General features: G+C 34.5%; 1 protein-coding gene across 6 annotated transcripts in view; it reads right to left on the bottom strand.

The window, feature by feature from the left end:
- The window catches only part of FOXP2 (forkhead box P2), a 587,369-nt gene that overhangs the window by 110,300 nt on the left and 452,381 nt on the right, over window positions 1-24,688 (bottom strand). For 5 of the 6 annotated variants that reach the window (XM_077113417.1, XM_077113328.1, XM_077113481.1 and 2 more), the window contains one exon: window positions 10,748-10,822. The exons of the other annotated variant lie outside the window; for it this stretch is intronic. In XM_077113417.1, coding sequence (XP_076969532.1) covers window positions 10,748-10,822 — 75 coding nt within the window. The remainder of the gene's footprint in view (window positions 1-10,747; window positions 10,823-24,688) is intronic. 6 annotated transcript variants of the gene reach the window in all.

Raw genomic sequence — 24,688 nt, 5'->3', positions numbered from 1 at the left:
CTGAATAAGATATACATCAGTTGTATCAAAGCCAGCCAAATCTCATTTTTAGATTATAGGTCCAACATATTTCATTCAACAAAAAGACCTCTTTGACCAGAGGAACGAGGCTATGAAACTAGGACACAGGAGACAAAGACCCTAGACAGTCAACATAATTGCCTTAGCAGTAAGAGCTGGCAGAGTTCTATGTAAAGCCTATTTAGGTATAAAAATCTGTAGGCCAGACTACAATTGTCTGCAGGCAGGTGTTAATGAAGCCATTCAGGCAGATGAGGTGAGAATAGGACTTGAGTTACTGAGGAGACAACCTAGGTCACTAATGTGTGATAAGGATGCCAAAGATTGGGAATTAGCCTCTTGTAATGCTGTTTGATATATCAGCAAAATAAAGGTTCCACATAGTACTCAAGTTAGAAAGAAAGGTATAAAAGTGAAGATTTTCCCAGATACATACAATTTGAAAAAAATGAGCATGAAAAGCAAGTATTGAAAAGTAATCTTTCACACTAAGGCTCTTACTCTCATTTGCTTAATATCTGCTAGAACCAGAATTCAATTATTTTTTCCTATAAAATTCAAAGTTATAATTACGATATTATATTGTTATTCTTAGAATATTGAATATACAAATTAGATGGGCTGAACATTTTGTTTAAATAGAAGAGGTAGACAGAATTCAAATATTATAATTGTCAGGTACAGACAATGATAACAGTAGGTAAAATTACTGTTCAACATTGCAATGAGTTGGTAGAGGCACAATAAATATAATTTATTAGCAGGTATGCAAAATCATCACTTGTGTTTAACAATGTGATAATAAAGAAGTACTAGATTCAAGGGATAGCTAATATCTGATGGTTAGCTATAGCTGAAACACAAGAAAATATACCTCTGAAATATATTTTCATTTCATCTTTTGTTAGTAACTAGATTTAAAAAATAACTGAAGGAGAATGGTATGATAGAGAGCTTTTGACATCTATTTTATACCAATATTTAAACTTTCATTTCTTTAGCATAATTTGGGATATTAAACTACATTTGATCATTGTAAGTGACTTTTATTGTGCCAGCAATTTTGGCACATTATTTCAGGCATCTTCTCAAATTTTAAGGGTTTTTATTTAAGTGAAGTAGGTGGGGAGGGCAAATTAATTTAATCTGCTAATTTGGAACATACACCTGAAATTTTTTACTTATTTTTGTGAAGGTTGACCAGCCATGAAAATAATAGGTATGATATAAAAATAATCCATTGGTATGTCATTATGTAAGATAGATCTCTTAAAGAATTAATTGACAACTATTATAATGATCACAATTTTTATAAATGATAAAGGAATATGGCTACTTTAAGTATTCATATCTATCCTTTCTATTCCTTAATTCCTATTAGCCCATCAGTAATCCATGGTTCTCCAGATTCACTATAGTACCACACACTATAGTACCAATTATATTGGAACTTTTAAAATTTAACGAAGCTTCTGGTCAACTAAGACGGCAGTGTAAGAAGCTCCAGAGTGCTGTTCCCCCACAGATTCTTTGAACAATTAGCAAAAACAGGCCAAGCCATCTTTCTCAAAACTCCAGAAAAGAGTTAAAGAGTTGCAGGAACTGGGTGAGTTTTGAATCAAGAAAATGCAGCTTTACGAACAATATAAGAAGCTCCTGGCACACTTGCTGTCCCTCTTCTACCCACTCCTAGCATTGTGTGAAGCCATCCTGTGCTAGCATTGTGGGTTCCTGGTTCCTGTTACTGAAGGAGGAGAGTAACCCCTTTACATATTCTGGGGTGCCTGTATGTTGGCAAAAATCTATTGGGTGGCAGCCTGAAAGACTGAACCAGAAACACAGCTCTGGCTCACCCTCCCAGAACCTGCCCTGCAGACAAAGCAGCATGTAGACAGAAAAGGTAGTTTAGGAAACAATTAACTCAAGGTAGCCTGAGGCAAAGGATTGTCTACTTTAAGCCACATGACAGAGCATTCAGGTGGGGGAGAAAGTCTATTTCATAGGTAGTAGAGGTAACATTTGAATTCCTTTAAATCCCAAGTTCCTAAGGCCATGAGCTAGCACCAGCCCTAGACAAGACATAGACTCAAAAATGATGGAGAAGATCCTCTACTTCACATTCACTTCAAGCTGATCTTCTTGATTTAAGAGGGATAAAACTCCGCAGGAGCGTACCAGCCAATGCAGTGCCAGTTTGTGAATACTATGAAGGGTGAGTTGTGCTTTTTCCTTTTTTTTTTTTTGTCATTGGTTTGGTATTTGTGTTAGATCCTGAAACTCAAGAAAATCTTTGTCAAATCACATGCTCGATATAAGTTTAAGTATTAAGTCCTAGAATTAACACTTTAAAATAATCAAATATGCAATGTGTGACCAAAAAAATTACAAGAAAAAGAAACAGGACATGATGACACATCCAGAGTAACAAGATAAAAATCCAGAATTCATCAATGAAGAACCAGACTTTGGATATGTTGGCTAAAGATATTTTTTAAATGATTCTCAGTATACTCAGAGGGATAAAGGAAAACATGGAGAAAGAATTAAGATTATCAGGAAAACAATAAATGAACAATATGAAAATCTAAATAAAGAGACAAATTTAGAAAAAAACAAACATAAATACTGGAGTTGGAAACCACAGTAACTGATCCAAAAAATTCCTATAGGATTTCAATAAAAGATTGGAACTGGCAGAAAAAAGAATAACTGAGCTCAAAGATAAAACAAGTAAAATGATTTAGGCTGAGGAAGAAAATGAAAAAAGAAAGAAAAACAAGAACAAAACCTAAGAGACCTGTGGAATTCCATTAAGTGTACCAGGTTATGCATTATTGGAGTTCCAGAAGAAGAAAGAGAGAAAGGGTCAGAAGGAATATTCGAAGAAATTATGGCAGAAAGCTTCCCAAATGTAATGCAAGACATGAATATGCACATTCAAAAAAGAGCCTCAGATAAGATAAATTTGAGGAGAACCACTCCCAGACACACAGTAGTCAAACTGTCAAATATCAAGTACAAGGAGAAAGTTCTGAAAGTGGCAAGTGAAGAGCAATGCATTATGTACAAAGGAGTGCCAATAAAATTAAGCGACAATTTCTTATCAGAAACCACGGAGGCAAGATGGCAGTGGGAAGAAATATTTAAAGAGCTACAAGGAAACAATTGCTAGCCAAAATTTTTATATTTGGCATGACTCTCTTTTAAAAGTGAGGGAGAGATTAAGATATTTAAAGAAAAGTTGATAAGGTTTGTCACCCGTAGACATGCCCTACAAGTAGAGCTAAAGGGAATTCTTCTGATTGAAAGACAAGGACACTAAACAGTGGGTCAAGGGGCATAAATAAAGACCTCTGGTAAAGATAATGATACAGGTAATTACAAAGGTCCCTGTTATTGTATTTTTGGTATATAATTCCCCTTTTTACCTTTTATAGGTTCTAAAATACAAATGCATAAAAATAATGAGAAATATATGATTTTGGACATAAGATGTGTAAGATGTAACTTTGTAAGAATTACAACAGAAAGGTTGGGAGATGGAGGGCTATAGGAACAGTGTATATGTTATGCTATTGCATTTAAGTTGGTATCAAATCTAACATAATTATTATAGTTATAGATTTCAGATATTAAATTAATCCCCACAGTACACAAATAATATATATGAAAAATATATACAGAAAGAAATAAGAAAGGACTCAAATGATACAATGCAAAAATTCATATAAATATGAAATAGTAATTAATGGAAGAACTGAAGCATATAAAAGGTATAAGATTTAAGAGACAAATAGCTTAATAGTAGAAGAAAGTCCTGCATTATCAGTAGTTACTTTAAATATAAATGAATTAAACTCTCCAGTCAAAAAGTAGAATTGTTAGAATGGATTTTAAAAGTGTGGCATAATTATATACTGTTTACAAGAGACTATCATTACATTCAAAGACACATGTAGGTTAAAAGTGAAAGGATAGAAAAAATATATACCTTAAAAAGAGTAACCAAAAAAGAGCTGGAGTAGCTATCCTAAATATCAGATAGAATGGACTTCAAGTCAAAAAATGGTATGAAGGACAAAGACAGTCACTATATACTGATAAAGAGGTCAATTCAAGAATAGCATATAACAATTATAAATATATATTCACTTAATGGCAGGGCCCAAAAATATATGCAGTAAATATTGGCAAATTTGAAGAAAGAAATGAATTGTTTTGTATTAATATTAGGAGAGGTCAATACACCACTTTCAATGGCAATTAGGACATCTAGGAAGAAGACAATAAAGAAATAGAATACTTAACAACACTATAGACAAACTAAACCTAACAAATACATATGGAACTCTTCACCAAACAGTCACTGAATACACATTCTTCTCTAGCGCACATGAATCATTCTCCAGGATAGACCACATGCTAGCTTGCTGTGCCAGTTTGAATTGTGGTGGACCCCAGAAAAGCCATAGCCTTTAATTCTCATTCAATATTGCTGGGTGGGAACATTTCGATTGTTTTCATGGAGATGTGACCCACCCAAGAGTGGGTGGTAACTTTTGATTAGATGATTTCCATGGAGGTGTGTCTCCACCCATTGAAGATGGAGTTGCTTACTGGAATCCTTTAAAAGAGGAAACATTTTGGAGAGAGTTCCTTTTGTAGAGCCATGAGAAAGCCAGCAGATGCCTCCATGTTTGCCATGTGCTCTTCCAGATGAGAGAGAAACATTGAACTTCATTGGCCTTCTTGAACCAAGGTATCCTTCCCTGGATGCCTTAGATTGGACATTTCTATAGACTTGTTTTAATCAGGACATTTTCTCAGCCTCAGAACTGTAAACTCGTAACTTATTAAATTCCCCCTTTTAAAAGTCATTCCATTTCTGGTATATTGCATTCTGGCAGTGAGCAAACTGGAACACTTGCAAAGCAAGTTTCAATAAATTAAAAAAATATATATTGAAATCAGAAATGTGTCTTCTCTGACCACAATGGAATGAAGCTAGAAATCAATAACAGAGAGAAAACTGAATAATTCACAAAGTGTGGGAATTAAACAACACATTTAAACAATCAATGGGTCAGAGAAGAAAAACAAGGGAAATTAGGAAACACCCTGAGGCAAATGAAAAGGAAAAATACAATGTAGCAAAGCTTATGGGTGCAGCAAAAGCTGTGATGAAAGGCGAATTTATAGCTCTGAATGCTTACATTAAAAAAGAAGAAAGATCTCAAACTAGAGACCTAACCTCACAACTGTAGGATATAAAAAAGAAGACCAAACTAAACCCAAAGTAAGCAGAAGGAAGGAAATAAAAAGAAAACAAATTAGAGTTAGATTAAGTAGAGAATTTTTTAAAAGACAACAGAGAGTATCAACAAAAGCAAAAAAATGGTTTTTTGAAAGGATCAATAAAATCAAGAAACCTTTGGCTAATCTGACAAAGAAAAAATGTTAGAGGACAGAAATAACACAAATCAGAAATGAAGGGGAACATAAAAATGATTATAATAAGATATTATATGAACACCTGTACAACAACTAACTAGATAACCTAAGTGAAATGAACAAATTCCTAGAAGCACACAAACTACCTACACTGCCTCAAGAAGAAATAAAAGATCTCAGCAGACCAGTAACTAGTATTAAGACTGAATCAGTCATCAAAAACCTCCCAATAGAGAAAAGCCCAGGACTCGATAGCTTCCTAAACACTACAAGAATTAAAACTGATTCTGATCAAACTCTTCCAAAAAATTGAAGAGGAGGGAATACTTCCTAACTGATTCTATGAGGCCAGCATCACCCTCATTCCAAAGCCAGATAAAGATACAATAAGAAAATAAAGTTATAGACCAATATCTCTTATGAATATGGATACAAAACTCCTCAACAAAATACCAGCAACCTAATGTAACAGCACATTAAAAGAAGTATACAGCCGATCAAGTGGGATTTATACCAACTATGCAAAGGTGGTTCAATATAAAAAATCAAATAGTGCAATTAATTGAATAAAAGCAATTAACAGAATAAAGGCAAGAAAACATATGATCATCACCATAGACTCAGAAGAGCATTTCAAAAATCCAGTACATAGCGCTTAGAAAAACTGGATATTCAATTGCAAAAGAACGAAGGTGTACCCCTAACTTACACTGTACATAAAAATTAAATAAAATTGGATGAACTGCCTAAACATAAGAACCCAAACTATAAAACTCCAGAAGAAAAGATAAGGAAGCATCTTCAGGACCTTGTGTTAGGCAATGTTTTTTTTTTAGATTTTACACCAAAATCACGAACAACATAAGATAAAAATATAGAAGTATGATTTCATTGAAATTACAAACATTTGTCCATCAAAGAATTTCATCATAAAAGTAAAAAGATAACATATAGAATCAAGAAAACATTAGGAAACTACATATCCAATAGGGGTTTAATATCCAGAATATGAAATGAAATTGTACAGCTCAACAACCAAAAGTCAAACAACGTAGTTAAAAAATGGTCAAAAGCTCTGAATAGATATCTCTCCAAAGAAGATATACAAATGGCAAAAAAAGCACATGAAAAGATGCTCAACATAATTAGCCACTAAGGAAATTCAAATAAAAAATGATGCTTTTTTTATCATTTCATACCCACTAAATAACAACAATTAAAAAAAAGTAGAAATTAACAAATGTTGGAATGGACATGGGGAAATAGGAGCACTTGTGCACTGTTGGTGGGAATGTAAAATGGTGCAGCAGCCGTGGAAAACACTTTGGTGGTTCATCAGAGAATTAAGTGTATTACCATATGATCTGGCAATCCAACTTCTATGTAGATGCCCAAAAGAATTGAAAGCAGGGACCTGAACATCTATTTGCACACCAATGTTCACAATAGCATTATTCACAACTGCTGACAGATGAAAGCAACCCAAGTGTCCATGAACAGAAATGGATAAGAAATGGATAAACTCCAAGAGATAGCTATATACAATGGAATATTATTCAGCCATATAAAGGAGAAGCTCTGATACATGCTAGAACACGGATGAACCTTGAAGACATTATACTGAGTGAAATGAACCAGGCACGAAAGGACAAATATTGTATGATGTCACTGATAGGAAATAACTAGATTAACAAATTCAGAATCAGAAACTAGAATACAGGTTACCACAGGCTGGAGTAGGGGTAGACAATGGTGAATTAATACTTGGTACAGAGTTTGTTAGGGGTGATAGAAAAGTTTAGGTGACGATGCTAGCACAACATTGTGAATGCAATTAACACCAGTGAATGTCGTTAACGGAAAATGTTAGGTCATATGTATGCTACTAGAATAAAAATTAAAGAAAAAAAAATGGGACTCAGCCATGCCAGAGACCCAGGTTTGATTTCCGGTCCCTGCCCATGCAAAAAAAAAAAAAAAGGACTGCACACAGAGAACCTAATGTAAACTATGGATAATTAATAGTATAATTGCAATAATATTGTTTCATCGATTGTAACAAAGCTACCAGTCTAACAGGGGAGTAAACCTTCCTGGAAACATGGAACAGAAATCCTAGAATGAGCTGTGACTCAGCATCAAGAGATTGAGAAAACCTTCTCGATCAAAAGGGAGAAGAGAGAAATGAGACAAAATTAAGTATCAATGGTGGAGAGATTTCAAACAGAGTCAAGAGGTTATCCTGGAGGTTATTCTTATGCATTATATAGATATCACCTTTTTAGTTAAGGTATATTGAAAAGGCTGAAGGGAAGTGTCTGAAACTGTAAAGCTGTGTTCCAGTAGCCATGTTTCTTGAAGATGACTGTATGATGATATAACTTTCGCAATGTGATGGTGTGCTTGTGAAAACCTTGTGTCTGATGCTTCTTTTATCTATGGTATTGGAGAGATGAGTAAAACATATGAATTAAAAATAAATAAATAATAGAGGGAACAAATGTTAAAATAAATTTAGTAGATTGAAATGCTAGTGATCAATGAAAGGGAGTGGTAAGGAATATAGGAAAAAAATAGGGGAAACAAAGGCTAAAATATACTAGGTAGATGGAAATACTAGCAATCAATGAGAGGGAGGTGTAAGGGGTATGGTATATCGAGCTTTTTCTTTTTTCTTTTTATTTCTTTTTCTGAATTGATGCAGATGTTCTAAGTGATCATGGTGATGAACATACAACTATGCGATGATACTGTATGTTATTGATTATCTACCAAGAACGGAATGATCATATCGTAAGGATGTTCATGCTTGTATGTTGTTAGGTTTAAAAAAATTTTAAAAAAATAGAGAAAATGGTGTCTGTGGAGGGAGGATATATGGGAACTCTATTTTCTGCATGATTTTTCTTTAAATCTACAAGTTCTCTAATAAAAATATATTAAAGAATAAAGACTATCACATAAAATTTAATGAATAATAAGAGAGTACTATGGCCATCCCATAGAAATTGTCAGCTATGATAATAGATAGCATTATTTTTAGTTAGTTTTCCTCTTTATTTTAAATCGTATTATCTAGCTACTTTAGCTTGAGTAAAGTTAGTATCTAATGCAATCAATAAAATAAAATAAGCAGCTGCTTAATACTGTTTAAATAATATCTCCTGTGTTGTGAAGCCAAGAAATATCATTTACAAAATCATTCCATGACTGTTTTAACTACAAAGGTTGGGATGGAAAATATCTGGTACAAAAAGCACTGCCATGCTACCTCTGCTCTCCACGCTCGCCACCCCCTCTCAAGGCAGACCTCATTCACTGATCCTGGTACTCGACCCCTGTCTGAAAGACTAGATGCAGCTCCAGAGACATGAAACAACCTCACACAGCTACTGAACACAGCACTCAAGGCAGACATGAAAAATTTGACATTCCTTTGGTAAAACAATATATTGGTGATCACAAACTTGATCTATACAGTAAACTTGACCATTGAGGAATTATATGGCTTCTGGTGAGTCACCTAATTTCTTTGTGTGTCATTCTCTGAAAACAAATCAGTGACAATATAAAGAACTAATGCTATAGGTTTCTTTTTCACATCACTAGTATAAAGTATGATTTTTTTTAAATGGTAGAAGCAGTTTTAGATAAACATCAAACACTAATAGTAGATAAGCAACTCACTCTTCAGTCTAATGAAAACAAGTTTTCTATTGTGATTCTTTTAGAAAAAATCAGTACCAATTAGGAACATGGTCCCATTTAGGATGCACTATTATTATTATTATTATTATTATTATTATTATTATTATTATTATTATTATTTTGCATGGGCAGGCACTGAGAATCGAACCTGGGCCTCTGGCATGGCAGGTGAGAACTCTGCCTGCTGAGCCACCATAGCCTGCCCCACACTATTTTTTTAAAGTATATTTTCGGATGTTTCTTCTTTATTATGTTAAAGTGTAAAATTGCTTTTGAAATGTAACTTAAATGTATCTTCCTTTAAAATATGCAGAGAACAGTCAGAAATTAAGATTATTTTAGTCTTTCACATAAATATAATTAATATTAATTCAGAAAAAACTATCACCCCAGTTTTAAAACAAAACCCCCTCCACTCTATTTTTAATTTTTGCTATTTTTTTTTAAATGTTGTCATTAGAAGGAAAGTTCAGGAGGGCCCAACACCTTAGGATTAAAATGACTGAAACTCCAAACCAGATAATTTGAGATCATCATGAAATCTGATATTACATACATAATTACCAATACTGTGCATTAATTATTTCCATAAAACAACACATAGTATTGCTTTCTTCCAGTTCTGAGTTTATTTACGGTTTGTAACTAACATTTTTAAACATTTCATATCTGCCACAAAGACTAGCATTCTATATTAATTTGACATCATTTTTATTGAAAGAGCTATTTTTTGTATTTTTACCAAGCCTTGGAATTAGATGAGTCTTCATTCAGGAAGATGCTGATTATTTGTTTTTAAGAGTCTTAAAAGTATCATAAAATTATTATTATTATTTTTTTTGAGTAAGTCAATTTAAGGATACTGTATCCCATGGAGTCTAAGTACATCAATTATTTAAGGAAACAATCAAAATTAGTCTGCATATGAAATTACATGATTTTTCATAATCTACAGATAGAATCCATGCTAAAAAGATACACAAAATTACTCTTCTTGAATGGCCACTGCAGGAATACTATTCATTTCCAAGGCTAACTGGTGTGTGAGTTGGGGCAGGAAAGCAATTTTCATTGCATATTATAATCTCTAAGGAGACACATTACACTTTAGTGACAGAATATGTTTAAAAGGCCATGGCGCATTTACATGGCAACTTGCAGAACATGGAATGGCAACTTTTCCCTAAAATACTGCATTGAATCAATCCGTAGCCTCCATTTATCTTCTTCATATTTTCAATATCTCATCAAGTGATACTTTAAAAAGTTCAAGAAAAATGTAATGATCGAACAGCCATATGCCTTTATATATTTACAGTAAACTTAAAAGCCTTCAGCTCACGGAAACACTGAACTATCTACTTGATAAAACATAATTGAAATGAGACTATAAGAAGTAAGAGAACTGTAACGAATCACATCTGAATCTTAACATTAGTCCTCTCTTGATAATCTGCACCAAAGGAAGGGAGCTGCTGATAGAATATCACAGGCAATCTATTTAGTGGGATTGGGTCCGCGGCCTTGTGCTTAGTAGGTGAATTTCTAGTTGCTCAGTGTAACTTACTGCAAAAGTGTTGTGAGGATGCCCATCACCAGATGAGAGGCCACAGACACATAATTTTGTTTCTGGAAGCAATTCCTAGATTAAACAAAGAGAATCAGAAGTTGAAGGCTTAGGGTAATACCGTACATTATCATTTTTTTTTAAGTTCGTTTTTTGGGATTATTACCTTGGTACATCAACATCAACTATTCCTTCTTTGTCTCACTGCCAATACCAGTATAGTTTAAAGGAAAAAAAATAGGAATAGTTTTACAGATTCAAAGTTGCATATTTGAGTCATAGTGTATTCACTAATAACTAAAAGTTCACTGATTATCTATCATGATCCTCCCTTCGGAAACTCATTTCCCATTTCTAGAGATAAAATTATGGCCAATGTCCATAAATACTCCTACAGATTTAGATGGCACTACAACTTTATTGTATGAGGTGGTGTTTGTCTTTAAAACTTCATCTTTATTTGTTAAGTCAGTTAAATGCTGAATCATAGTCAATTATGACCGTTAGAAGTGAATATAAATCCTATCTTGTCCTGAAATGTGAGAACATACAAGAATCTCTAACTGCCTGAGCATAATATTGGCATGAAGATTTATTTAGGACTATAGAGCCATGCTCCATAATCTCTAATCCTGCATTAAAAACAACTCTATACACTCAAATGTATAGTTTACAGCTTTACCTGTAAAAGCAAAGTGATTATTTATTGATAAATGACATGGAATGTCATTTTTTTACTTAAGTAGCATTAGACATTTCAAAGATTTTGTCTGAAGGGCAAAAGGATTACACTGCATTTGAACAGACCATGTGACAAGGCATCCTTAGACTTCATGTATGATATGAAAGGATGATCCCAATTCACAAGATACACAGGGGAAATTATAACTATACCAGAAAGGAAGAAAGGCAAGGAGGGATGTGGTAAGGGTGTCAGGGAGTATTTGTAGTGGTTTGATGCATGTAAATATTACATCTTATAAATAATTCTTTTCAAATACATCTCTGAAGTTCAGGGGCTCTGTTTAAGAAATGGATTGTATATGCTTTGCATGGCTATATGTCATTTTCTTCAAGATAAGAGCATCACTATTTCAAAAAGCAAAAATGTCTTCCAAAATATTCCTTTGCTTCTGTTTCCTATAAAGACATATGTCACCTGATACTGCTGGCAGATGAGGATTGGGAGGAAAATGTTCAAATTATATTTTACTGTCAGGATCCAACAAACACATTTTCATCTAAATTATTTTGTCAACAGCCTTGTAGTACCCTTGCTAACCTTATTTGGCACCAGTGCATAATTAGATACACAGGGGTGTGACTCCAATTGAAGGTGTTGGCATTGTAGCACTCTGTGAAAATATTAACTATGAGGTTAACTCCAATTTTCTCTTCTTTAATTAAATGCACATGGTACTAATGAGGTAACCTACTGTTCCTTGATAGCACTAATTAGCTAAGAGGAGAGTACACTCTCACACTGCAATTTAAACCTAAAAATAAGGTTGAAATATGCTAATTGCAGGCAATTTAAAACAGTACAAGTTGAAGAACTAGTCATAATAAGAGAAACTGACTGCTTTACAGCTAGGCAGCTGTAACTTTGGTTAAAATCAAAACAAGCCACATGATTTTTGGACGGCTATTTAACAAGGTCATAAGCTTCCTAAAAAGAAATGATACTCCATAAAACACATAACAATGAAACAGATGAACAAAATCTCTCAGATAGACATTCATCTACACAAAACCAAAAATGCATGTCACAGGAATTCCAAAGCTGCCTTGAAACCAACCATGTTTAATAATAAAAATTAAATTCTGTAACTACATGGTGTCATCTTAAACTCATTCAAGATTGCCAAAATTAAATGCTATGATTCGTGTCTCCAATATTAACAAAACATACTGGATGCAGAAGATTTGCTAACCCAATCACAGAGTCAGAAGGCACAATTCAGAGAAGAGTATGTCTCAGTACTGTGGGGAGAGTTACATATGAGCAGGAAATTTCAAGAAAATGAACAAGTACAGAGATAAAATATACAAAAGATGCTGTAGAAAAAAAAGAGTGTAATTACCATTTGTGGAAGACTAAATTATGTACCCCCCAAAAATATATACCCTTAATCTCAATCCAAGTCCCTGTGGATGTGAACCCATTTAAATAGGACCTGTTGAAGATATTTTTAGTTAAGAAGTGGCCAATAATATCAGAGTTGGGTTTTAAACCATATCACTAGAGGCCTTATAAAAGGAAGAACCTGGAAGCCAGAGTCAGAGAAGTCCATGTAAGAAGAAGCCAGAAGTCAGCAGACACTGGAAGAGGAAACACAAAGAGAGAGACAGCCGTGGGACAGGAGGCAGGGACGCAAGCCAAGGAACCCCAAGGATTGCTGCAAGTCAGCAACAGAATCCTACCAACTTGGAGAGAAAGCAGAGCCTTAATTTGGATTTCTGAAACCCTGAGACAATGAACTCCCATTGTTTAGACCAACCTCTTGCGTGGTATTTGTCACAGAAACCTGGCAAACAAAGACACCATTTAAGGGATATAATTGCCAAAAATATCAAAAAGATCTCATTATAAGGCAGATTTTTGCTAAATTTCTTCTATAGTTTGTTGTATCAGAATGGAATTAACTTGAGGTTGCACTGTAAAAGGGAATGTTACAATTAAATTTCAGTAAATCTAAGTATAATCCAAAATATTTTCTGTAATTCATTTCTCAAACATTTTCCAAGTGTGATTTTAACCAATAAACACTGAGGTAACCTTAATTTAAGGCAAGATTCTCAAATACTTTTGGTCATTAAAGAAGATATTATGACAAGTTTTGTTTGGAATGAAGTATATATTCATTATTTCATAATTCTCTAAAATCCATGATATGTCATATTTTTAGTACCCAGAATCTTTGATTAACAAAATCCTCTTTTTCTGACTGTACTAAATCATTTCTGTTAAAAAGATGGAAAGGAAACCACATTAAAATGATACTGTCATTAATCTATCCTTGAGGGCAAGAGCCACGGGACTGCCCCCTGCTGAGCACTCACAGTGACTTTTTCCTACCCCTGCCCCTTTCTATGCAAAATTATTTAAATATGTATACAGTTTAAGCACTCAAGAGTTGGAAAAGCAACCAAAACTAGTCAAAAAGCAAAGTTTGTGAAGGGAGAAAAAGTCAACTTAATCTCAAGTTTACTGAAGAACAATAACTTGGAAGAAAAGCAAACTATTTGAAAGGCAAATGCTTTTAAATAACTCCCAATTAATAATTCCTAGAGTTAAAAGTATGTGAGAATAAACTTTGCACTACCATTAGTCTGTCATCATGACTTGCCAAAAGTTTGGTTGAAGAAACTGTGCTTTGAAAAACCCACCCAGCTTCTTCTTGTGGGTGCCCAAGAGGTTTCCAAGAACCAAAAAAGACAGAATGTTGGCAACAGATGCAAATAACCTCTGACCAATCACGCGTTAACAGACCCATGAAGCTGCAGGTCTGTAAAGGAGTAGCAAGGCGAATGAAATCAGACAGTCACTTAGAAATAGGTCTCCTGGAGGCAGCCTGACATATTCCAGCAAATCACAGGGAAACACAATGTGAATGGATATAGTAAGTGTTTGCATCTGTTTCAAATAAGCACCGAAGAACCTTTGAACAGTGAAAAGGCCAGGGCAATGTACTCATACAGGCTCTCAGTATTACTTTCAGAAAGAATCTATTTTTCAGTTAAATATGGATTATTGCAATTTTCTGTTAAAACAATAAAGAGTAAGTCATTTCAAGTTAAAAATAAGAATACTTTTGGTTTTGGAGACAATCTGCCTGGATTCAGATCCCAGCTCAATGCTTACTGAACAACTTGTACAGAACTTCAAGGTCTCTCTCTCTCTCTAGAAAGGGGGTGATAAGTAACACCTCATAGAGTTATCGAGTCCTTTAAGTACTTAGCACAGTTCTAGCACCCATAGATCTAATATTTATTAGCTATGTATGTAATATTAATTAGTTATCATTATTGCTTCAGATAAGTCCTCAATTTTGTTCAGATAAGTATTACACTCCTACTATGTATGAAACACCATTATATACTGTAGTGGAGGCAAACATTCCCAAGACTTAGTATCTGCATCTACCAATATTCTTTATGATACAGATGAAGCCATTTCCACATGAACAAAAAAATGTTTTTCTCTTTAGAAACCAGGCACAGCAAATTGAGAAGTAAACATGGGTGTGTCTGCATTCAGTGACAAGGTGAAGTGACTTCTAAGATACAAATAATTTGTAAAGTTGATGAAGGTATATTTTTCATAGAAAAATAGGTAAAGTATTATCTGTTGATATTTCTTAATCAATCAAAATGCTTTATTATAATTTATCTAATTGGTTTACTTATAATTTATAATTATATATTAAATATTAATTTATTTATTTGTAATTGCTTTATCTCTTGAGCTTAGATGAAGGGGTTCCTCGAATTTTTTCTTTAACATGCTGAAAACATTAAGTGTTTTACATTATTTGGGTAAAATGACATCAGAATGGAATCGTGGTCACACTTTATTTTAAAATATTTTACCAAAAAATAAAAAAGATTTTAGCAAATCAAGATGGGTGGACACTCGTGACATGGCATAAAACAAATCAAAACAAAATTTACAACAATAATCAAAGTTAAAAGATTGGCTTTTTCCCACTGCAAATGTTTTGTTGTTGGTCTGGTTGGCTATTTTTGATCTTTCATAAACTTAGTGGAAATTGCCCTAAGGACAGTACTGCCATCAGGTTATATCAGGATGATATGTGTTGGCTTTACAGATTTAAGCTACTTTATTCTTCCCAAGCTCATCTCTAAAAAAAAATAATAGATTTAATAGTGCCTACCTTGGCAAAGGAGGCGGAGAAAAGAGAATTGATGGCTGTAAAATATTTTGAGTATTCCATAAGACAAGTGTATCAGAGTAGTTGGTGCATTGTTTGGAGTTAGTCAGTGAGAAATAGGGACCATGCACTGCAGAGGACTAAACCAGTATGAACACATTCCTAAAGAAGCAGTCAGTCCTGCCTTACTTCCTACAGCTGCCACAGACAGACTCCTAATCTGTATGAAATTGAGGAGAACATGGTACAGCCATTAAAAAAAAAATCATTTAACCCAGAAGTAAAATAAAGCCCTGGAGATGAAATGATTTGCAAAATGCTTCTATTTATTGTTTTAAGGCCTCTACATATCATATGCTTTACTGCACAGGTTCTCAAACTTTGGTGTGTAAAAGAATCTCTGGAGAAGCTTGTTATAACTGCAGATCCAAGGTCACATTCCTAGAGATTCAGATTCAAAGATCTGGGATAGAGGCCATTTTTAACAAGCATCCTAGCAGTTTTAATTTAAAGTATCTGTGGCACATTTTGAGAAATGCTGCCTTACTTGTTCAGGAGTCTTGTTTGACATCATTTTTCATTCTTTTAATCTATTGTTTAGTCGGTCAACATCTATTGAGTACCTACTGTGTGCTATGAACTTTATTAGTCATGTGGATGTGAATATGAATGAAAATTGTCTCTGCTTCCAGAATCAAGTGGGAAAAATAGCTTTGTGAACTAGGATATAACAAAGTGCCATTTGCAGGGGTTCTTAACATTTTTTTGTATTCTGAATCTCTCTGGCAATCTGGTGGAGTCTGGGTTCATCTTCTCAAAAATAAATTTAATTGCATAAAAGAAAATACATATAAATAGGAGGAAATCAGCAACATAGAAAAGTTTTCAAAATATTAAAGAAAGTTGTGTATGATATATTAATAGATGTGTTTAAATAAGATAAAATAGTGGGTCTAAGTTATAACGGGCATAGCCCAAATACCCCTATAGAGTAGGAGAAAGATCAAAGGTGATGGTGGAGTTACATAGAGAAGGTAGGGTTTAACAAATGAGTATGACCTGCCAAATCATTATATTGATATTTCTTTTAGTCTCCAGTATCTGAGAGCAGCTAGAAGTAAAAATCTAAAATTGTGGAATTGCAACTCATACCAAAATCTGTTCTACAACTAGCTGTTGTGTTGTGCTTTGAAATTTATTGCTTTTTTGTATATATGTTATTTTTCACAAAAAGTTGATTGTGATAATAAAAAATATATTTATTCCTTCTAGCCACCTATGTTCTGGAGTAGCTAGAAGGAAAAATCTGAGATGACAGTATGGTACTCCATGACAAATTCTGGGATCTGTCCTGTAACTCCTTGTTGAAGAGTGATTAAAAACTATATTACTTTTTTCTTTCTTTACTTTGTATATATGTTATACTAGACAATAAAAAAAAGTTAAAAAAAATAGTGGGTCTAATAACCACTGTAATTTTGGAGTATTACCATAAAATACTTCTAGATATTTTTCTAACTATAATATTATATGAAATATCTGTAATTTTTATTGATGGCAATGTCACGACACTGCTAATTCTACTTTGTTTTGTTACTTATGTTTATAACAGAAGGAAATGTTGAATTTCAATTAGAATTTAGTGAAAACGAGGCCCCTCCCCCCACATTCAAGTTTACAGATCTTCTGAATATTATTAGGGATCCCTGGTTAACAGAACATGCATTACAGAGAACTGGTGTTGAAAGTAAAAAGCATAGTTTGAAAGACTATGAATCTATTACTTGAAAGAGGTAGGCAAGAAAAGAGGGAGAATCCCAAAGATTTAGGATTGTGATAATTTTGGAAATAAGGGAATGTGTCGTAGATAGGGAAAACTGATGAGAGATGATACATCTGGGAAGGCTGGGACTATAACATTTCTGAGCACCAGACAGAGGGAATTTCTATTGCATCTGAAGATAAAGGGCTATTAGCAGATTTTTTTAAAGAAATGAGACACTGAAATCAGATTTTTTTTTTTTTTTTTTTTTTAATAAATGACCCAGAGGAAAGCATGAAGGTATGAGTTGAGACTAGAATTATGAAAGCATGATGGCTGGCAAACTAAGATCCCCAACAGGTCACCAGGTCCTCTGGCAAGGACCAAAGCAGTTGCAGTGAGAATGAGCAAAGGATACTTAATTGGAGAGAAGGCTAACTTAAGCGAATTTGAAGACTACCTCAGTGACCGAGTGAGAGATTGAAAGATAAAGGGATGCTAGGAGTAAAACTGTGATATTGCTAGCAGGAAAAGAGGATTCAAGGAAAAATTTTTAAAACATAGATGAGAATTTGCTTCATTTGGAAATAGTCAATCATTCTATTAGGGTAATGCAGGATATCCAGTTAGATGTTTAGAGCAAACTTTTGAGTGTACAGGGCTTAAGCTCAGGAGATATGTAGACACCTGAGCATTACCACCTTTTATGGTGACCACACAGAGAGTGGATAGGTCATGCATAGAGCAGTTAACTCACCCTGAACTGTCTCAGATCACCTGGGGAGCTTAAACACATACCGATGCTGGCACCATTTCCCAAAGTTTCTGGTTTAGTCAGGCTGGGGTGTTTTTTTTTTTTTTTTAATGTAAGCATCCCAGGTAATGATAATGTGCAGCCAGGGTTTAGCACCAATGATACAAAAGTTAAATGGAAAAAGCCATGGACAGAGGACAAGAAAAAGTCATCAAAGGCAGAGGAATGGTCAAAGAAGTGGTCTCAAACCACAAATGTTATGACAGGGTCCAAGAGGATGAAGATTGAATACAAATTTCTGAGTTAGTCACTGATATTTAATAGAACACTTTCAGAAGGGTAGTAGTGACAGAAACAGAACCAAAATGTGGTTAAGAGGGAATGAAAGCTGAAGTGTGTTTTAGTTTCCTGGTTGCTAAACCAAGTATCATACAATGGGTTGGCTTAATAGCAGGAACTTATTAGCTCACAATTTCAGAGTCTAGAAGGTTTGCTTCTTCCTGGGTTAGGATATTCTGGCTGGCCAATAGTTTGGGGTTCCTCAGCTTTTCTGTTACATGGCAATATCCCTCCTTTTCCTTCTGGCTTTTAGTGTCTGTATGTGGCTCTTGTTTTCGGTGTCCAATTTCATTTGCTTATAAAGATTTCAGCTATATGGCATTAAGGCCACACCCATTCAATCTGGGCACACCTTAACCAATGACGTCTTCAGAGGTCTAAATGGGTTCACACTGATGGAAACAGAATATGCCTTTTGTGGGGGACATGATTCAATCCCCAACAAAGTGAAAAGAATTCTTTCCAGAAGTTTGGTGATTAAGGAAAGGAAGGGTTTACGGATTACTTGGTATAAAACAAAAATTCAAATTAGATTATATTTTTATTTCATTTGTTTTTACTTTAAAAAATGGGAAATGCTGCAAAAAAGGGGACAACTTTGATGATACATGAGAGCAAATGAGCAGGTGACAGGAGAAGGAAGTGGGCACAGTCACTTTCTTTCATTTGCAGAAAGAAATTGGTATTGGAAAGAAGATGTGACTGTGAGACAAATGGTCATAAATAGATGCGTCAATATAACTTTGTTTTGGGAGTAGACATGTGAGAGGCACAGGGAATTCTTGCCTGGTAGCCTCCAAATTTTCCCTCTGAAGTAGGAGGCAAAGTTACTGAGAATAATGGGGACAGATATGAGGTAGAGTTCTGAGGGTAAAGTGAAGGCTAGAAAGTTGGTGTAGGAAAAGGGAGAGTGAAGTGTTTAGGGATCAATGAAGCAAGTGTTAAATGTCACCCAAGACTAAGCTGAAGTCAGAGACTCAAATCTGCCTGATACTGTGATTTTCAATATTCAGGAGCTGGTTTGGTAGGAGGAGTAAAGAAAACCAAAGTTTGGGGAAAAGAAGAACAAGTGCTATAGCAGGTTCAGAGAGGACAATACAGAACAGTGGGAGTTTCTTAAAGTTCCTCATCAATCAAGGGATTTATCTAGATCAGGGAGAAACCTAGCGAATAGATGTGGTACTGGTATGTGTGTGGAGAGTGGGTGGGATTGTGAGAGGGGAAAGGGAATAACCAAGGAGAATAGGGCCTATGAACTAAATGAGGATTTCTTAGCTAGAATCATTCAAGGTGATTTTCTTTTAAAGCAAAGTGATTTTCTATTAAATGGTACGAAATCATGGAGAATGTTGTTGAAGGAATTGATTTATGAAAGTTTATAGATTTTATGCTTGCATTTTTCACTGATCAATGCATATTTCAAACAATTTATTTTCTTTTACTGGGTAAACATGTGACAAATTGATACATTCATAAGTAATAAACTCAACATGAGAATCCAAATTAAAATTAAATTAGAGCTTACTATTTCCTTTATAGAAAAATTATTAAAATTAAAAATGTAATTAAGGTTTTGTTTATTTAAGTAGAAAGCAAGCTAATTAAGAATAAATTTAATTTTTTATAGAACTTTAGAAACATATACATTGCATGGTGTGATGGTTAAGTTCCTGAGTTAACTTGGCTAGTTATGGTATCCAGTTACTTGGTCAAATAAGCACTGGCCTGATTGACACTTTAAAGGTATTTCATGAATTTAAAATAGTCAGTTGGTTGCATCTATAGCAGATTACATCGACAATCAAGGAACTCAGTTGAAGGCCTTAAAGGAAGAACTGATGATTTCAACACTCAGAAAGAAGAGTTTCTATCTCTATTTCAGCTAGACAGCATCTCCTGGGGAATTCACTGAAACCTTCATCAATGAATGAATGTGACCTGCTCTTTGGAATACACACTTAAAAATCCCCACCATCACGTGAGGCAAATCCTATAATAAATCTCTTATTATTTACATACAAACATATATATTCTGACTAAAATACATAAATTGAGGCTTAACTGTAAAAGTCAGTGAATTACCATGTACAAATTTGTTACTTGGTGCTATTTTCCTATAGTTCTCCATAGTCTTGCATTTCCTTGGTGCCTAAAAGTGGAATTCTCTGAGACAAAAACTGATGTCAAGACTAGGCTACAGTCTTGTAGAAAACCAACTCAAGTTTATGATAGAGGAAATCAGTTGATTTTGCCTCCCCAGCATCAACTCCCTTCTTTGGTAACAGCATCAGTATTTTCCTTGGAACCCCCGCCCCCTGCAAATTGGCAGGGGTAGCTCTAGGGTGTGTACGTGACACAAGCTAGAAGAATCAGACTGCCTTTCTCAGGAACTTCATTTTTGAAGTATGTGATATTCATACTGTGAATAAGAAGAGTTCATCCAACCCAAAGGCTGGGACCCAAGGGACCTACCTATCATTTCCTGCTCCCCTTTCGGAGACCAGATTTTTCCTGAGCTTCTCCTTGTATTCCATGAGCAACTTTATAGTCTAAGAATAGATGCCTCCTTTTTGTCTCTTACTGTAACTCAAAACCAAAGCTATATACCAAAGATATTACATTAAAATGTTTCAATTAATGATCTCACTGCCAAAAATAGTGATTATGCTTCGATACCTTTTAAAATATGATTTGGAGCAAGTTTTAGATTACAGTCCATTTTTAAGGAACAGACCAAAGAAACACTGAAACTCATGATTTTGCCTTGTTTTTCATTATTTGCAAATAATGAAGTAATCACAAATTGCCACTATAATTTCAGCTTTATAAATACATATTCCTTCCGTCCTTAAAAGGTCAGTTTGTATGATCAGGCTACATTCTACAAAGGACAATTTGATATAAAGATGGCAAAATAAACATTAGGTTAGTAAAAATACAAATATGGGCAGAGATTATTAATGTATTGATTATTAATGGGCATTCACATCTTTTATTTGTTATAATTTAAGATTATATACTGATTCATTTTTTTCTGTTCAACAGATTCCAAATTTATGAAAAGAAATTAATTTCTTTATGAAAAAGAAAGGCTAGATATATATTAACAATAAAAGTTTATAGGGGGTATTATCTCTAAATCCAGACACCATCGGTATTTTGGGTGATTTGAAATTTTATAGTACTTAATATTCATTAACTAAATCCACTGACATTCCTAAAATAAGATCCAATCTCCAATACATAGTTAAAAGGTACAGAGGAATTAATAAAGAGTGCAGCATGTAAGAGTTATCAAAGTCAGATGTGAATTTATGATTTTTCACCCTGTTTTTGGTTAATCCCCTTTTTTTCACCTCAGAAAACTACCATCATAAGCAGCACTAATTGGCACACTTGTTAGAGATCTCAGAAGGGGAGTCAAGAAGAGAAAAGTTATGGACACCTGTCACCCACACAGCTAGTCTGTCTCCACAGATAAGGTTAAAATAAAGGGCAGGGCACAAACCTGGCTGCTCTCTGTGAGGACAGTAAGACCTACATGTGTTCTTTGACTCCCTAAACAACTTGACTTTCCAGGGAAATTAATCAAGTATCCTCATTGAGCCTAAAGTCACTGAAAAACAAAAGAAGCCCATATTGCTCCTACAAGTGATGTTATTTTATTTAAGAGGGAGAAAAAGGCAGTAGTCAACAGACACTTCTAGCGTGAGAATTGCCTGCCAAGTACTGGTGGGATATTGTATCTGTGCTTGCTTGTAGGCTGGCTTTTTTGCTTTGTCCAAGAGAGGATTCTAAACTCTTTTGGGTTTTTAAATTTTAAAGCTGAATTTCTCATGAACATCTGGAGAATGGAATACAAAATGTAAAATATATATAATAACTCCTTAACAGAAAAATTAATGTATTCTATATATAGCATTTTTTCCTAGGTATACTGAAACTAGGTAGAAATAGCTTATGCTCACATGAGAATAATAGTCCTTCACCTTCAGTTCTTCTTTTTAATTTTATAGTCTCAAAAGAAAGCACAGATTTCTCTTTTCACCTTGAGGGGGTGAGATGAGATAAGTAAAAGTGAGAAATAGGTTGTGGTCATATAACTTCCTATGAAAGGAGATAAAAAAGCCCAGAGCAATGGAAAGTGTAGAAACCATAATACATGACATGAAGGTGCTTAAAATATATCTGGTGATAGTATGAAGGCTAAGGATTAACTATGCAGTTCAGGCACTATTTCATTCAACAAAGATTTAATGAATACCTACTTTAGGTCAATTATAATAAAGAGTTTGACTCTATTTTTGAGTTGGACCACTGAATTCTCATATTTGGGTGGGGGGGGGGTGGGGTGGTACATGGTCCGGGAATCGAACCTGGGTCTCCCGCATGCAAGGGGAGCATTCTACCACTGAACCACCTGTGCACCTGACCACTGAATTGTTTTTAAGCCTCACCATCCCTTTCCCCTTTGGCCGCACAGCTGAACAAGCTAATAAGAAAGTCCACAAGCATGCACACAGAAGCTTTCCCCAGTGACCCTACACACCATAACCTTAGTCACTATACAGGTCCAACTCACTTTCCCTGCCTTTCCAAGCTACCTGGAAATATGAGTAATAAATTTTCTTTAAAATTATCTTGGTGTTCTGTGGGGTGTCATCAACCTTGCTATACAAACCAAATTTGGCATAGGGGTCCATCTTCTACAGGATGACCACAAAACAGTGACTATGTTAAGTAGGAGATCTAACCCAAGGATTTTACAGAGAAGGGGAGAAGACACACTACTAGTGATCAGCCCCATCATAAGAGCTATGGCACATGTATGTAGAGGGTGCTGAAGGAGCAGACGGGAGGGGTACTTAAATGGCTATTGGGAGATAGAAAAGGTTTTCTAGATAAGGTCATAATGAATGGGCATTAGATATATAAATGGAGTGGAGGGGGGCAGAAGTGTTCTTAAGAAGGCTTGAAAATCATGACCCCCTGATATATTCAGAGAACCATAAACAGTCCAACAGTATCAGAGAAAAGAATGCTAAGGGAAGAGAAGTTTCCCGGGATGAGGATAGAGAGAAAAAAGCAGAAGCCAGATGACCAAAGAACCGGATGTAAAACAAAGTGGTCTTTATATGATTCAAATTTCTTATCATTAAATGTGTATAACACCTGCTTTTTCTCTTGGAGGACTAAATAAAGGCTCAAATGCATGTAAATCATTCATGAGATATATGGAGTCCTATTACTCTAATCCTGAAGAAATAACTGTGACCAATACAGAATGGCACCAGATATTCCTTTAAATCCTTAGAATGGCAAGCAATAACTTTTTAGTCCATGACCTCCAAATGCCCCTCCATCCAGGAAGCTACTTTCTTATGATTTTACAGGTCCTTTATTCCCTAATATATATATATATATATATATTTTTACCATTTTTTATGTGCACTAGTGAATTATACAGTCAGTTCTATATCAAAATCCAGTGTGCAAAATTCTGCTTGCATGAATAGAAAAGAGTTAAATTCTATATCAAAATCCAGTGTGCAAAATTCTGCTTGCATGAACAGAAAAGAGTTAAACTTCAGCTTCTCTGAATTGAATCACCATAAAGATTCAAAAATAAACTAACTTAAATTTTATTACCAAGAAAATAACTCAATTTGACATAGTATATTTTCATTTCCTAGAAAGTCTTGGGGTAAACTAAAAAATTAAAAATTAAAAATAAAACAGAAAATTTCAGTTCAATTTTATATCACAGCACTAATGGAAGTGAATTGAATATTTTTGAAGTTGGGGTTCAGGGAAAAAGGAAAGCTTTGTACTAGATTTAAACTGATATTGCTCCTTTCTTTGTTATTTGGGGCATTCAGAATATAATTTCACAGATGATATATTTTTCTTCATGTGATTTTCAGACTACATCTAATGGAAAATGCCTGGTTAGGATTAAGAGACATAGTACAGATGTTAAACTACATTTGCATGCAATTATTTCTAACACAAATGCCAGGGTACAGAATCTACTGAAATGGCTTTAAGGATGGTTGGCATAACATTTTAAACCAGCTTCCATCTCTGAGAAAGTCCGTATTCTGAATATTTCAAATCAAGACACCAAGCACAAAATAAACCTTACATTTTTCACCTTGACTCATTGCCTGAGAATGAATGGCCATAGAGTT

Source organism: Tamandua tetradactyla, chromosome 1, assembly GCF_023851605.1.
Source record: "Tamandua tetradactyla isolate mTamTet1 chromosome 1, mTamTet1.pri, whole genome shotgun sequence".
Classification (NCBI taxonomy): Eukaryota; Metazoa; Chordata; class Mammalia; order Pilosa; family Myrmecophagidae; genus Tamandua; species Tamandua tetradactyla.
Note: the sequence above shows the minus strand (reverse complement) of the source record. Positions and strands in the feature narration are given on the sequence as shown.